Genomic DNA, 14,865 nt, shown 5'->3' with positions numbered 1-14,865 from the left:
TAACAGCCAATCTTTGTTTGCAAATTCAGTAGGCAAAACCTGGAATTCGCTGACCTTACTCTGAACCCCTCCCTTAATCAGTTCAAAAGAAATCTAACCCAGTATTTTAAAACACACTAGTTATGTCCTTGCTCTAACCCTGACAAAAGCCTCATCTACTTCCATATCCCTGCAATTTCTTATTCATAGCAACTAACCTCTTACACTAATAGGTTTGAAAAGAGAAAATGTAATATCTTTGCCATGTTGCTTCCATTGTACGGAAAGCTTTCTACATGACACACCTCATAAGTAAGGGTATCTCATCTAGAGACAAGGATGTTATAACGTCCCTGTACTCTTCATTTATAAGGCCAGTTATTGAGTACAACTCCCCATTCGGCATGTACCTCACAAAGCACATACAGCAGCTGAAGAGACCACAGAGGTTCCTCACCAGAAGAATCCAGGGCCTCAAACATCTACACAACACAGATAGGGTAAAAGTCCTGTCCCTCTACTCAGTTTCATACAGACTCCTCAGAGACTGTTGCATATCCACAAGTCAAGCTCCAATCGAGTAACCTTCACGAGTGACCTCAACTTGGTCTGTGACACCAATAAGGCTTGTTGGTGGGACAGATTTGTGTCCCACAAACTCCACCATCTGTGGAATAGACTTCCTCTCCACGTCAAGCAGATCACCTCATTATCCATTTTCAAGCACAACCTGGATAACTGGATGGGAAACAGAAAATACACCCCAGGGATTCCACCTGTATCCCTGTTGGACAGGGGCTTTGGGTGCTGACTTGTCTAAACATGGGCTAAATTATTGGCTAGGCTTATGGGTGCTGATTTGTCTAAACATGGGCAAAATTCTTGGCTAGGCTTATAAGGGCCTAAGGACTAATAGCCTTGTAACTTCCTATGATCGTATGATCCTCTCACTTCTACCTTGCTACTTAAAGTAGCTTTTTACTGAAATATAAATGGGAAATATTTTTTTAATGTGTTCTCCTGTATCTTTTAACTTACCCTTTAGTTTGGATGTTATTTTGGGATATTTTGCAGGTACCTTAATGCTTATGGACATCAGGCTTAGGCTTCAGCTCTGTGTTGCCAAAGTATTACCAAACAGTCCACTTATGCTGTATTAAAGAGCTCAAAAAAGGATAAAATAAGGCATGTCTTCAGCTAGTGGGGTTTGGCTTTATTAGCCTGAATGCACCTGTAAAGATTTAAAATGTAAAGAGTGAAAAGTCTTGGGCTTTCTGAAGCCATGTAAATGAAACATTACAAGAGATTTAAGGAATTGCAAAACAACGACTCTAGCTTAGCTGTCACTTTCTTGGAGTTTTACTTATAGGTTTCCTATGTGACCTTTTTAACCTTTGGCTTGGATATTATTGGGGATATTTTGCAGGCAACTTAATGTTTATGGACATTGGGCTTGGTCTTAGGCTTTGTATTTTGAAAGTGTAGCCAAGCAATCCACTTATGCTTTGCTGCCTAGCTCAGCAAAAGAGTGAAAGAAGGCAAGTCTACGGTTATTGAGATTTGGTTTTATTGGCCTGAATGCACCAGTAAAAATGTAAAAAACAAAACAAAATGTCAATAGCATTCAGAAGCCATATAGCGAAACACTGGAATGTCCTTGAGGGATCATTTAGATGGGCCTCCACTACAGGCATTTTAAGGTATTACACAGCAAAGACTTGTCTTAACTTCTGTGTTCCCAAAGTATAACCAAACAATCCATTAATGCTGTACCAATGAGGTCCATACTTCTCAACTTTACAGATTTTCGCAGAATGTCCAAATGTTTACCTCAAATTTTGGTCCATTTTTAATAAAGTGTGGTTTTCTGGTAAATCTTTGAATATTTAAGTCAGAAAATAATGACAGACATTTGAGTTTCAGACTTTATACCCTTAAAAAATAACCCTAATACAAAACCTGTTGTTCAATCTACTTTGTAAGTTTGTAAGAGCAATATTTAAAATGTGTCCCTATTTTTGGGCCTTTGACCCCCCCCCCCCCATTATTTATGGCTTCACCCAGATTTCTTGCTGTAAGAGGTTGAGAGGTATGATGAGATCCAAAAAAGGGTGAAAGATGGCATGTCTACAGCAAGTGAGGTTCAGCTTTATTGGTCTGAATACACTTGTAAAGCCATAAAAAGTGAAATGTCAAGGGCATTCAAAAGCCATGTTGTTGAAGCTCTAGTATGTCCTTAAGGTGTCATTTGTATATATCCCATGGGCCTCTACTAAATTAAAGACAGTAGCTTAGCTGGCTCTTTCCTTGAGTTTTAATATCTCTCTCTTTATATATGTATGGTTTTCATTAGACTTCTTGATTGTGGCTAAGATTGATATGTGTATTGTCAACCAACTTTGGTCAACACTTCATTTAGTTGACAGTTGATAAAGGGTAGCCACAAGGAAAGAGGAATATACCATCTCCCAAGGACTGTGCAATCTCTGAGTTAGTATGTATAATTTAGAAGTGTGTGTGGGGTACTGTGTGGCTTGCCCTCATGCAAAAATACTGTTTGAAACATTGCATGCTACACATGATACTTAAGACATGAGTAGAAATACTGTAGATAATTTTATTTTATAACACCAGCTAAGCACGTTTCACCATTCACCACTGTAAGCTTAGCAATATACCTCTATTCAATCTTTCATTCATTTTTCTGACGTGCTTTTTCCTTATCAGAGTCAGGTGGATGTCATTACCTAGCCCACCAAGCAGTAGGTGTAAAGGTAGAGAAGACATTCTGAATGGGATACTAGTCATAGGTTCATAGGTTCATAGGTAGGTACTAGGCTATCGGCCCAAGGGCCTACGTAAGCCTAGTCAGCAAGGTACCATAGCTTACGCCACCCAAGGAAGTTATTTTCCTGTGCCCCTGTCCAGCAGAGACACAGAAGTGATCCCCGGGGTGTATTTCCTATTTCCCATCCACTCATCAAGATTTTTCTTGAAGAGTGCTAATGAAGAACTTTGCTTGACATAGATGGGTAGCTTGTTACAGAGTATAGGAAGTCTCTGGGACAGGAATCTATCCTTCCAACATGTCCTGTTTATTGTGGTGACAAGGTTTAGGTCCCTAGAGCGTGTCGATTGGAGGGATTGGGATTTCTGGGTTTGACATAGCTTTATATGTTAGGCAGAGATCACCTCGGAGTAGGCGATATGCTACAGAGTAAAGCTGGAGATACTATGAGATATACACATGAGTACACACGCCCACACACACACACACACACACACACACACACACACACACACACGCACACACGCACACATTTATATGCAGTCTGTACTCAGACACTATGGTATTTTAAGTAGAATATCAATTCCCTTATTAGTATGTGTCAGTGATGTGGGTGGAAACCAGACACCTCAAGAAAATCCTACTCAAATGTAAAATTACATGTACAATTTGTACAAAAAACAGTTCCATTATGTCACAGATGAAAATAACAAATCAAAGCTTCAATGCAGCACAAAAGAGAAAAAAAAGGTGCACAATACCAAGGGTAGGAGAGCCACAGAACACAACGATCTTAAAATGAACTTCAGAAGCAAATGCTATGAGGCAACAAGACTAACTAGTACATTGTATTTGCATTATCACATCATTATTGTACAAATATTTAGCTTTCCTAAATGCAAATTGGCTATGCCAGTACATATACCAGTACAAGATGTGGATCTTCCCAGATCTCCTCCACAAAATGATTCTGCCCAGTAATGGCTAGTCTGCCCAACAAATTGAAAAAATAGCCAGCTACTAGGTACTCCATTGTAAGTATTCCGGAGCAATAACAAGTCAACAGAAGAGTGACCACACTTAAAGTACAAGGTAAACAACAATCATAAAATATGCAGCTATTGTTTTCCATAACATTATTGCCAAATTTCATCAGGGCATGCAGCATAAGTTAATTAATAATATATCATTCCACTCTCAGTAAAAAAAAAAATCATTAGTTTTCTTTGTTTATTTTCAACGTCAGTTCAACATAAACTTTTTTTACCACTACTCCCCAAGAATACCTGTTAATCCTGAGTCCACATATTCCGCAGTTCAGTCTTCCAGTCTTTGTACATGGCCCCACTGAAGAACCGCCCCCCCAAGAATATTCAAGTATTTGAACAACCAAGAACTCTCCAAATGGAAGGAAAAAAATAATCCAAGACACAAGCTTACAAAGCTGTTGTGACATTCAGCTATATCATTAGCCCACAACTGCCTCAATGTCCTCTCCTTTCCCCTATTATCTCCTCCTGTATTTCACCCACATGGTCCAATCTGCTGCATAACTTACATCCTATCCTATTTAAATAATGGAGTTGCAGGCACAGTCTATTGAAAATTAGTATGCACTCCTAAAATCCTTAAACTTTCAGTGGCTAATCAACTTTCAACCTAACAGACTCTTGCCATGTTTCTAAAGCAGGGTACTACCATCTGAGAAGCTTCAGAAGCTTCATTACTAGCAAACCCTACCTCAAAATAACACTAACTGACATTTTAAAAGAACAGGCTCAGAGCTGCTGGTCTTAGTGTGAACTGGTGCTAATCATAAGCAATGCATGACTTGGACATTTAAATATTAAATAGCATAAGGAGTAGACAAATCAAGAGCAAATATGTTTAGAAACACAAAAGAAATAGGGTGGTGTTTGTGAGAAAGTTTCGAATTAAAAAAAAAGGCAGCAGGTGTATTCTACATTTATTGATATTCCCTCCAGACTGAAATACAAAAGGCAAGGGAGTATCCATATTCATCAAGGATACTCACACCTCCAGGTTAGTGGCACAGCACGATGCTTCAGAGATCATCCACGTGGAACTAACAACGGGCAAAACTGCTATTCAAATTATAGCTTGCTACAGATCACCCACCATGTCCCAGGACCCCCACACCGCATTCCTGGAAACACTGGAAAATATACAGGTCCTACCAAACACCCTGATATTGGGTGATTTCAATTATACAAACATTAACTGGGAGAACTGCTCAAGTACGAACTCCCTGGCCCAACATTTCCTAGAATTTGTAAACTCAAATGCCCTGGATCAACTGGTTAACACCCCCACCAGAGGTGACAACATATTGGACCTGGTCATCAACAACATGGGTGACCAGTGTTCCACACCGGAGGTCAACCCCTCACTGTTACGATCTGACCATAAACTAATCACTCTGGACATCCACATTCGGCCACCACCCCCGGTCAAAGACGCCACCGTGAAAAACTTTTCAAAAGCAAACTTCACGTTACTTAAGACCGAGGTGGGACGTTTCAAAGCCCCCATGCTAAAGGATAACACTGTCCAAGCTGCAAAATCCTTTACTAATGCACTCTATGGGCACCTACAAGAATGCATGGATCATGCTATCCCAAACAAAACCAAGACTCATCCCTCCAAGAAAAGGAAACCAGTCTGGTGGACCCCTGCCATAAACAAGCTATACAATAGAAGGAGGAAACTAGTACAGAAAAGACTAAAATCCCAAGAAGGGAAGACATCCCTGATCAGCATCAGCAAGAAACTACGTTCCCTCATAAAATAATCCAGGGCTAGCTTCGAAAGAAAAATTTCCATGGACTCCAAGATAACCACAAGGCATTCTTTAGCTATGTCAAGAATCTAAGTGGCAATTCTCAGATCTGCTCGGAGTTAGTGCAGAATGGCACAAAATACACTGAACTGACCGATATAGCCAACATCCTGGCAGACAGGTTCAGTGCAAACTTCACCCCCCTCTCACCACAAAAAGGGCACATAACTATACCAGAAGAATGCAGTGCCCCTGAAATCACAGACACTCAGGTTAAAACAGCCCTTTCCAAAGACAAAAACACAGCATCAATGGGACTGGATGGTGTCCCAGGCTGTGTCCTACACAAGCTCAAAGATGAACTAGCCCCTCACCTAAACACACTGTTTAAACTCAGCATCTCCACAGGCTACATGCCCACAGAGTGGTACACAGCAACAGTTATTCCGCTCCACAGAGGCAGAGCCACAACGGACCCTGGGAACTATTGCCCTATAAGCCTGACTAGCTTGGTCTGCAAAGCTATGGAGCGCATCATCATGGATCTCATTAACAGAGACATTGGAAACCTCCAAACACTGGACCCAACCCAGTTCAGCTTTGTTAAGGGCAGATCATGCCTCCTAAACCTGGTGGACTTCTTTGAGACAGTTACCAAGGCTATAGACGAGGGAAAGGTGGTCCACACAGCCTACCTAGACCTCGCAAAGGCCTTCAACACTATTCCACACTCAGATATTATAGACAAGCTTACCAGCCTGAACATAAATCCCTACCTCATGAGATGGGTTGCCAACTGGCTCACGGAAAGAACCCACATGGTAAGATTTGCAGGAGCTAGGTCTGACTCTAAACCTGTTACAAGTGGCGTTCCCCAGGGCTCAGTCCTAGGACCCCTCCTGTTCAGCATATACTTCTCAGAGGTACAGGCAAGCACAGGAGGACTATGGCTCACCAGGTTTACAGACGACTGCAAACTAGGGGCTATAATTGACACACCGGCTGACACAGACATCCTTCAAAAGGGTCTCACTGAGACAGATACCTGGTGTCAAAACCATGGTCTCAAGCTAAATGCCAAAAAGTGCATAGTCATCCCCTTTGGAAAAAACAAAGTACCCACAAACTACCACATACGTGGTAGCCCCCTAAATACAGAAGACGTAATAAGGGATTTGGGGACCCAAGTAGATAGTAACCTCTCCTTTGATAATCACATTGCCAAAGTGGTTCGAAAATCCTTCTATGTGGCCCACCTAGTCACAAAAGGTTTTGCATCCAGATTGAAAGAGGTCATTGGGCCCCTCTACGCATCACTCATCAGACCCATCATCGAGTACAATGCCCCATTTGGGATGTACATTACAAAACACCTGCAACAACTGGAAAGACCACAGAAGTTCCTCATCAAGTGGATCACTGGTCTCAAGCAGATGCCTTATGCAGCTTGACTGAAGAAACACCAGCTGTACTCGGTTGCATACCACCTACTCAGAGGTGATCTCTGCCTGACATACAAGGCCATGTCCAACCCAGAATTGATGGACATGCTCCACCTAAAGAAAACCATATCCCCTCAAGCCACATGCTCCAGGGATTTAAATCTCACCACAACAATAAATAAGACATGCTGGAGGGATAGATTCTTGTCCCAGAGACTTCCCATGCTCTGGAACAAGATTCCAACCAACATTAGGCAGAGCTCTTCACTAACCCTCTTCAAGAGAAACGTTGACGAGTGGATGGGGAACCGAAAGTTTACCCCAGGGATCACTTCAATGGCTCTGCTGGACAGAGGCACAGGGAACTAATCTAAGGGGGCTGCGAAAGCCAACACATTCCAGCTAGGCTTATAAATGCCTTCGGACAGATAGCCTAGTATCTACCTATGAACCTATGAACCTAGTAATGGGCCACCAATTTACACACTCAAAAGTTAGGAAAGCCTAATTGTACTTAGGATCTGAACGTGAACTCAGAATATTCTCACCATATACATTCAGAAGAAAACACGGTTTATGGCATTCCTGGAAAAAACTCAGTAGAAAATTCCCTCCTACTTCAAAGCTAATTAATCATTTGGTCAACAATTTATAACCAATCAACTCAGTAAGACATACATACATAACTAACTAACTAACTACATAAATAAAGTGCCACTTTTCTGTCTTATGCCAACAGCTCAGAATTTAACAAAGCTAAATTGACTTAGAAATTGGCTTATAATAAAATGTATTCCCCTGCCTGGGGATTTGAAAAACTGTAAAAGTAATGTAGAATATGTTATGACTATGTAAGCAGTAATGATGGTTAGTCGGTTTGTCAGTATGCAAGTACAACTTGCTAACACCTCATTCATACTCATTTGTGTATCATGTGACAGTGACTGTCTCATCGGGTTGCTTCATTTATCTCCTGGGGGCGGGGTTCTTTTGTTACAGGCAGCACAGATACATATCTAGCATCATAATAAGTAATCAGCTTGTGCAAGTCAGCCCTCAACATTCAGTTTAAAACCAAGTTGTAGGAAATTTTACAACTTCATATCAGCATGCTATCTAACCCATACCATGTCAGTACAGCAGGCAGAATTATCATCGAAAAGGAAAAAGCATAAAGTGAAAGGAAAAGTTAATACAGAAAATCAAAATGCTGGAGGAAATCTCACATATGTATTAGCCCAGAATGCATGTGAGGAAGTTCAACACTACTGATCTTAAAACTAGAAATATAAAGCAGAAAATAAACAGTCACTTGTTAATGACAAATACAGCCTTATCTCAGCCACAAAGTCATTCCTTTTATTTTTACTTTTAAATATTTGAATATGTGCAACAAAATATTCAGATATGTGTCTAATGCAAGTTATAAATTCTTTTATATAGCAAAAGCAAACAGGAGATTACATTAAAAGATTTATCAGAAAATGTATATTGTTGTTTTTCTTTTGGCTTTTCCCGGTTAGGGGTCGCCCCAGCAGAACTCTGGTCCGCTAATGATTGGCAGTCGATTTTTATGGTGCCGAGGTGCCAGCCTGACACCCAACCTTCAACAAAGGCACGCGCATTCACACATGTCTTTCGAACACCACTCGAGCACGGGGAGGACATGCAGACTCCACACAGAAGGCGCTCCAGCCGAGAATCGAACTGATTTATCAGAAAATATATATTTTGAAGAAATGTTTAAAGGAGAATGTTTTCATAGCAGAGTGTGTTCAGCATTTTGATAATGTTCTTTTTATTTGTTATAAATATTGTCTTTATATATGAGCGAGGGAAATTTTGAAAATGTATTAGAGGGGTAAGAAAATGACTAGAAAATTAAGCTAAATGCTACCTTTTGCCAGGGCAGAGTTAACTAACTACCCTAAATGTTTTTATTGAAATACAGACAATTTAATTATAATGAAGTATTCTTTGTTACTTTATAGTGCTGAAGAATCGTTTCCTTATAAATTGGCTGTTTTAACTGCAGATTTTAACAGTCTGATGAAGCCCATATAGAAGAAAGTGCTTACTGTTTGATTTGTACTAGAGTTTACTAATCACCAAAGTAGTACTTCATTATATTATTAACCCTTATTATAATGTATGTATGTACAACACGTTTTAGCTTATATATTCATGGAGTTCTTCTGTCCTAATCCCCATATATCCCCCTTCACTAATTTAATCCACACAAATCAAAATACAAATATGAATGATCACATCGATGCCCCCCATAACAATGTTATTTACAATTAAGGGTCTAAATTTATCACGACCCATACCTTATGACAAATAATTCAGAATCAACACTGGTATGAAACTAAATACATTTATACTGCTTTCCACTATTCATGGAATGACTTTTCAGCATTTATTTTTGAAACACATGAACAAACATACATGGACAAAAACTCAGAGAGACAGGCGGACACATCTTTTTAAGAAGGCTGAAAAAAGCTAAGCTTCCTCCTCATATAACTAGCCTTCTACAGAAGTGCAATAGAGAGCATCCTCACCTGCAACTTTACAGTGTGGTTTGGAAGCTGCACAGTTACAGAAAGAAAAGTGCTACAAAGAGTGGTGAGGGTTGCAGGGAAGCATCCAAAGGGCCACCAAAATAATACAGGACAACATACATCCTGCTCCTGGACTGTTTAAGCATGTAGCATTGGGCAGGACATATCGCAGCATCTGCTGCAGGACTACAAGATACAGTAACAGTTTTTACCCTACAGTGATTAGACTTCTGAATTCGGGCACTAATCTCAGGGGGTCTGGACACATAATAAGTCAATTTTTATTTATTTGTGCAATATATAGGTTCATAGGTGTGTACAAGGCTAATGACCCTGGACCCTTTACAAGCCTAGCCCATAGGATTACCCTGGCATCATGCCACCCGATCTTAGTTTCTAGTGCCTCTGTTGAGTAGAGCCAGTAGAGTGATCCCTGGGGTGAATTTTCTATTTCCTATCTTCTCATCAAGATTTCTCTTGAAGAGGGCCAGTGAGGTGCTCTGCTTGACATGTATGGGAAGTCTATTCCATAGCATAGGCAGTCTCTGGGTTATGAACCTGTCCCTCCAGCATGTTCTGTTGATTGTGGTAATGAGGTTGAGGTCTCTGAAATGTGTGGTGTGGAGGGATTGGCATTTCTTTAGATGTAGCATTTCTAACAGAGCTTGGTCAGACATGGCTTTGTAAGTCAAGCAGAGATCTCCTCCAAGTAAGCGATATGAGATGGAGAATAGTTGGAGTTTTTTTAGTCTGTCCATATAGGACAAGTGTTTAAGGCCTAGGATCCTCTTTGTGAGGTTTTGTTATGGCCTCTCCAGTTGTTGCAGGAGTCTAGTGAGGTACATGCCAAATGGGGCATTGTACACGATGACTGGCCTAATGAGGGAAGAGTAGACGGAGACAATGACCTCTTTCTTCCTGGATACAAAACCCTTAATAATGAGATGTGCCACACAGAAGGACTTTCTGACCACAGTGGCAACGTGGTGGTCAAAAGAGAGGTTGCTGTCAACCTGTGGTCCCAGATCTCTTATAATGCCTTCTGTGTTCAGTGGACTACTATCAATGTGGTAATTCAAGGGAACCGGGTTTTTCCCAAGGGGGAATGATATACTTACATATAATCCAAGTAAGTGCAATATTTATTTATTATATTCATAGTCAGTATTAATATAACTCACTCAAGTGGAATATTAGACAAATAACTTAGGCATTTCAATCTGTAGTGTGTTTTGCATTACTTTAAATAGGGTAGTTAATTTAACTCAGAGGAGGGTATTTTTTCATATATGAATGTTGGTAAATGTCTCTGCTCTTTCTTGCATGCATTGGGAGTACTATTGTATTTGTTAGTTATGTTTATTCCTCTCCACATACGTGTTGTTTCACTTTCCTTTGTAATCTCAAGAATTGAGCTGATGCACGAAATTTCATTTAGGCTACACGTGTGTAGTCCTAAATGACGGTAAAGTTTACTTTGACTTACTTGGACTTTGACTTTGAGACACACAGACATACACACACACACACACACACGCACACATATGCCCTGAGACTCAGTTTTCTTTCCAGGCTCATATGGCATAATGTTCCAATACATAATTCTGGAAAATATTAATACTTGAAGTACTTGTGTTAATATGAAAATAGTTCAACAAATGTGAATTGAGATTACTTATTTTTATCCAGTTTAGTAGTTGTTAGACTCTACTTGAATGTCTAAAGAAATATGATTTCAATTATGTTAGTTCTCCTTTGTCACTAAAACAAATATTGGGTTGTCCTATAGCCTTTTATTACATGCATATTTTGCTTTAAGAATTTATGTTGGCCACATTATTATTATTATTATTATTATTATTAGAAAAAAAAGAAAACATTCTGAAAATGAAAAGAAGAGAGACTCCACCATACTTGATGACATCTCAAAGTGACCTTGCGATCACTTTCACATCTCTATATGAATTGTGACTATAGTTGTATGTACACTTGCTGTAATTTTTTTTAGTTACAAGTAAAACACCACCAATTCCAAGTAGTTTCTTATAGTTTCTAAAATGTGTACCTCTTCTGATCTTACTGATAACTGAAAGAAGGCTGATGTATTACAGAAATATGACAGAGTACGTCAATATTTTTTTTCTAATTCTATTTTAGGTGCAGCAGAAATTAACTCTTCATGACAGAAAATAGTGGAGTCTAAGTATGTTGAATGCAGTTTCTTAACAATTTTATCTTCACACAATGTATTAATTCAACACAATACTTTGTGGATCTTCATATAGCAAATATTAAGATTTTCTCTCCCTATTAAGGTATTATAGTCTTTGCTATTATGTCTGGTATATTGGTTTGTCATTATAGGCACGTTGTCACTTGGTCACAAGTTTTGACCATTCATTCACATCTCCCAATTGCCATACATATTCCCTTTTGGGCAAGGCCATGAAATGTAGCCCCCACACAGATACACACGTGTATACAGGCACACACACACACACACACACACACACACACACACACACACACACACACACACACACACAAACGCACACACTGGTAGCATTTATATATGATAAGAATCCTTCCATTCCCTGATGCTGCGAAAATTGAAAAAAGAGGGACACACTTGGGAATAGCCATTACCTCTCATTACCAAGAAACTGCTGCTGCAGTTGCTTTCTGTATTGTGCAACTTCTGCTATAATTTTTAAATCAAATGTAAGACGTTTGCAAATATTGACATAATGTAACGTGCATAGTGGTATGGCTATATTTCTAGGTAACCATACCTGAGCACAACACTATTCCACATAAACCTTTCAAGTTGTTTCACCAAATAAAATGTCATTAACTTGTAAGCAAATGCACTACAATATTGCATACAGACATACCATAATGTGACTGTTCTGCTTTTGTTAAACATACACAGTGTGATGCATTTACCTTAAATTTCATACTAGTGTATATCCTAACTTTCCGTACAATAAAATACATCTTTGCACTTTTACAGAATGCTGAATACACTGATTTTACTCAGTTATTGTCGGTTCATTTTAAATTCTTACCTTTCAGATGTTTTAGATTAGAAGATACTGGCTTAGATTCCATTCCCATGAAACAAGATGGCAGCTTCAGTGCTAATCAGAAAAAGATCTAAATGCATAGTATTTTTTAAATTCTCCACAGTACTTTTTTTAACATAAGGGTCAGTCATCAGTCATATTTACTTTGATTTAATAACTGTTGCAAATGATACACATAACTTACCATCTGAGATGCTCAAACAAACAAGGCACAGGATTATAAAACAAATTAGCTTTGCCATTGCTTTCACAAAGATGAATATTGCTGCTGTCACACAGGAATTGGTACTATATAACTGCTCCTTACCCAAGCCAGATCACTTCTCTTTTTATAGGTTTGCTGAGAGATTTGTATTTACCTATTGGCTTCAGTCCAAAGGATATAAATTTCTTCTTGGCAGGGTTTCAACTTATTTTTTACACCACCTGCCTACGCATATTTTCAAGGTGAGCACTGCATGTTTTACTTTGAAGCATCCTAGTACTGACTGCTCTTGTATTTAGTAGGTCCATGCAGAAATGGATTATTTTCCATGAAAAATGCAGATATTGCACTATATTTCTTTTGGCTAGGCTTGTAAAGGCTCCCGGGCCATTAGCCTAGTATGAACCCATGAACGCATATACATTTTATCACTGCTTTAAGTTAAAGTTATAAATCCTGTTGCAGTGGTACATGCGCTAGTATATCTGCATTTGTTTAATCAAAATTATGTATGGGCATACAATCTTTGCAGTTATGTGATACTGTGTAATACTGTGTCCATTTTATAAGGAAACTGAAAAGGATTTTAATATAAAGATAAATTCTATGCAACTAAGATTGGAGTGAAGTGATGACAAAGAAGTAAGGGAATACAGTACATCTTCTGCAAAATAAATTATTTAATTCATTTAAACTGTGTCAATAAACTTAATTCCCTGTTACTCTGTTGGGTGGTACCATTAGATCTAATGCCTGTTTCCAAGCTAGTGTCAGTGCTGTAATTTTATAGACTATGATGCATTTGGCTAGGTCATAGTGAAGTTCTTCATTTCTTCTTCAAACAAACACCGCAGGAGTATTTGCATACATCTAAGCACCCACCAAGTCACACACATAAAAACTTTTCATCCATAACACAGGGCACTCTTGCTAAACTACTGTGTCACTAACAGAATATTAATACAAGTTGTGACGTGGGAGGTAGAAATCATAGAAATCAGAGCTACCCAATATTTTTAATGTTAAAAAAAAGAGGAAAACAAAGTGCGCTACTGTCTGAGTCACTACCACTTCTAACGGGAGTGATGATGTGGCGACATCTTTCACTAGTGGGGTTAGCAAGTGCAATGCTGTATAATAAATGTAAACAAGCAGTCATATTTCATTAATTTATGCAGTAATCATACATGAGGAAGGTTAGTCATGTGTGTGTGTGTGTGTGTGTGTGTGTGTGTGTGTGTGTGTGTGTGTGTGTGTGTGCGCGCGAGTGTATGTCTATACGTAAAAGTTTAAAATTTCTAGACTCATGAAACTGTGTATAAAATGAAAACTAATATGTATACTATGTCAACAACTATTTTTTCACTAAGGTATAGAGATCTAGTATATCTAAGTAGGGAAGGTGTGGGTGTGCAGAACCCTACAATTGGATGCTTTGCTGCAAAAAATGTAACCTTAAAAGACCACAGTGATTGTAAAATAACTTTTTTTTATAATTCTCAGACTCACGATTACATATCTTAGAATTATAATAGTAAGCTGAATATGTGTATGTGTTTGAGCATGAGTCTTTATGTATGTTAATGTGTGAGTGTGCACATGCGTTTATATAACTATATATATATATATATATATATATATATATATATATATATAGACAAAGAGTAAAAACAAAACCACACACACACAATAACTATTCCTGAAGCCTAGTTAAATGCTTCCTTCTGAATATATTTAACTTTGTTGTTTTATGTACAGTGATACATAAACTAACAAAGCCAGTCTAAGAAACATATATATATATATATATATATATATATATATATATATATATATATATATATATATATATATGCATACAGAGAGAGATAGAGATGGAGAGAGAGAAGAGACTCACACACACACACACACACACACACACACACACACACACACACACACACACACACACACACACACACACACACACACACAGTACTCCTGAAGCCTAGTTAAATGCTT

General features: G+C 38.7%; 1 protein-coding gene across 2 annotated transcripts in view; it reads right to left on the bottom strand.

Moving 5' to 3' along the window:
* LOC122806788 (C-C motif chemokine 21a-like) overlaps positions 1-12,957 on the bottom strand; it is a 125,681-nt gene extending 112,724 nt beyond the window's left edge. The window contains exon 1 of one of the 2 annotated variants that reach the window (XM_044077499.1): positions 12,844-12,957. In XM_044077499.1, the coding sequence (XP_043933434.1) occupies positions 12,844-12,901 (58 nt within the window). In that variant the 5' untranslated portion in view covers positions 12,902-12,957. Of the gene's footprint in view, positions 1-12,641; positions 12,742-12,843 lie in introns of those variants that run through there. The other variant, XM_044077509.1, reaches the window with a different exon arrangement.
* Positions 12,958-14,865: the final 1,908 nt, after the last annotated feature.

This window comes from Protopterus annectens, chromosome 1.part1, assembly GCF_019279795.1.
Source record: "Protopterus annectens isolate FY-2018-M chromosome 1.part1, PAN1.0, whole genome shotgun sequence".
Taxonomy (NCBI): domain Eukaryota; kingdom Metazoa; phylum Chordata; order Ceratodontiformes; family Protopteridae; genus Protopterus; species Protopterus annectens.
This window is presented reverse-complemented; position numbering and strand designations above follow the sequence as displayed.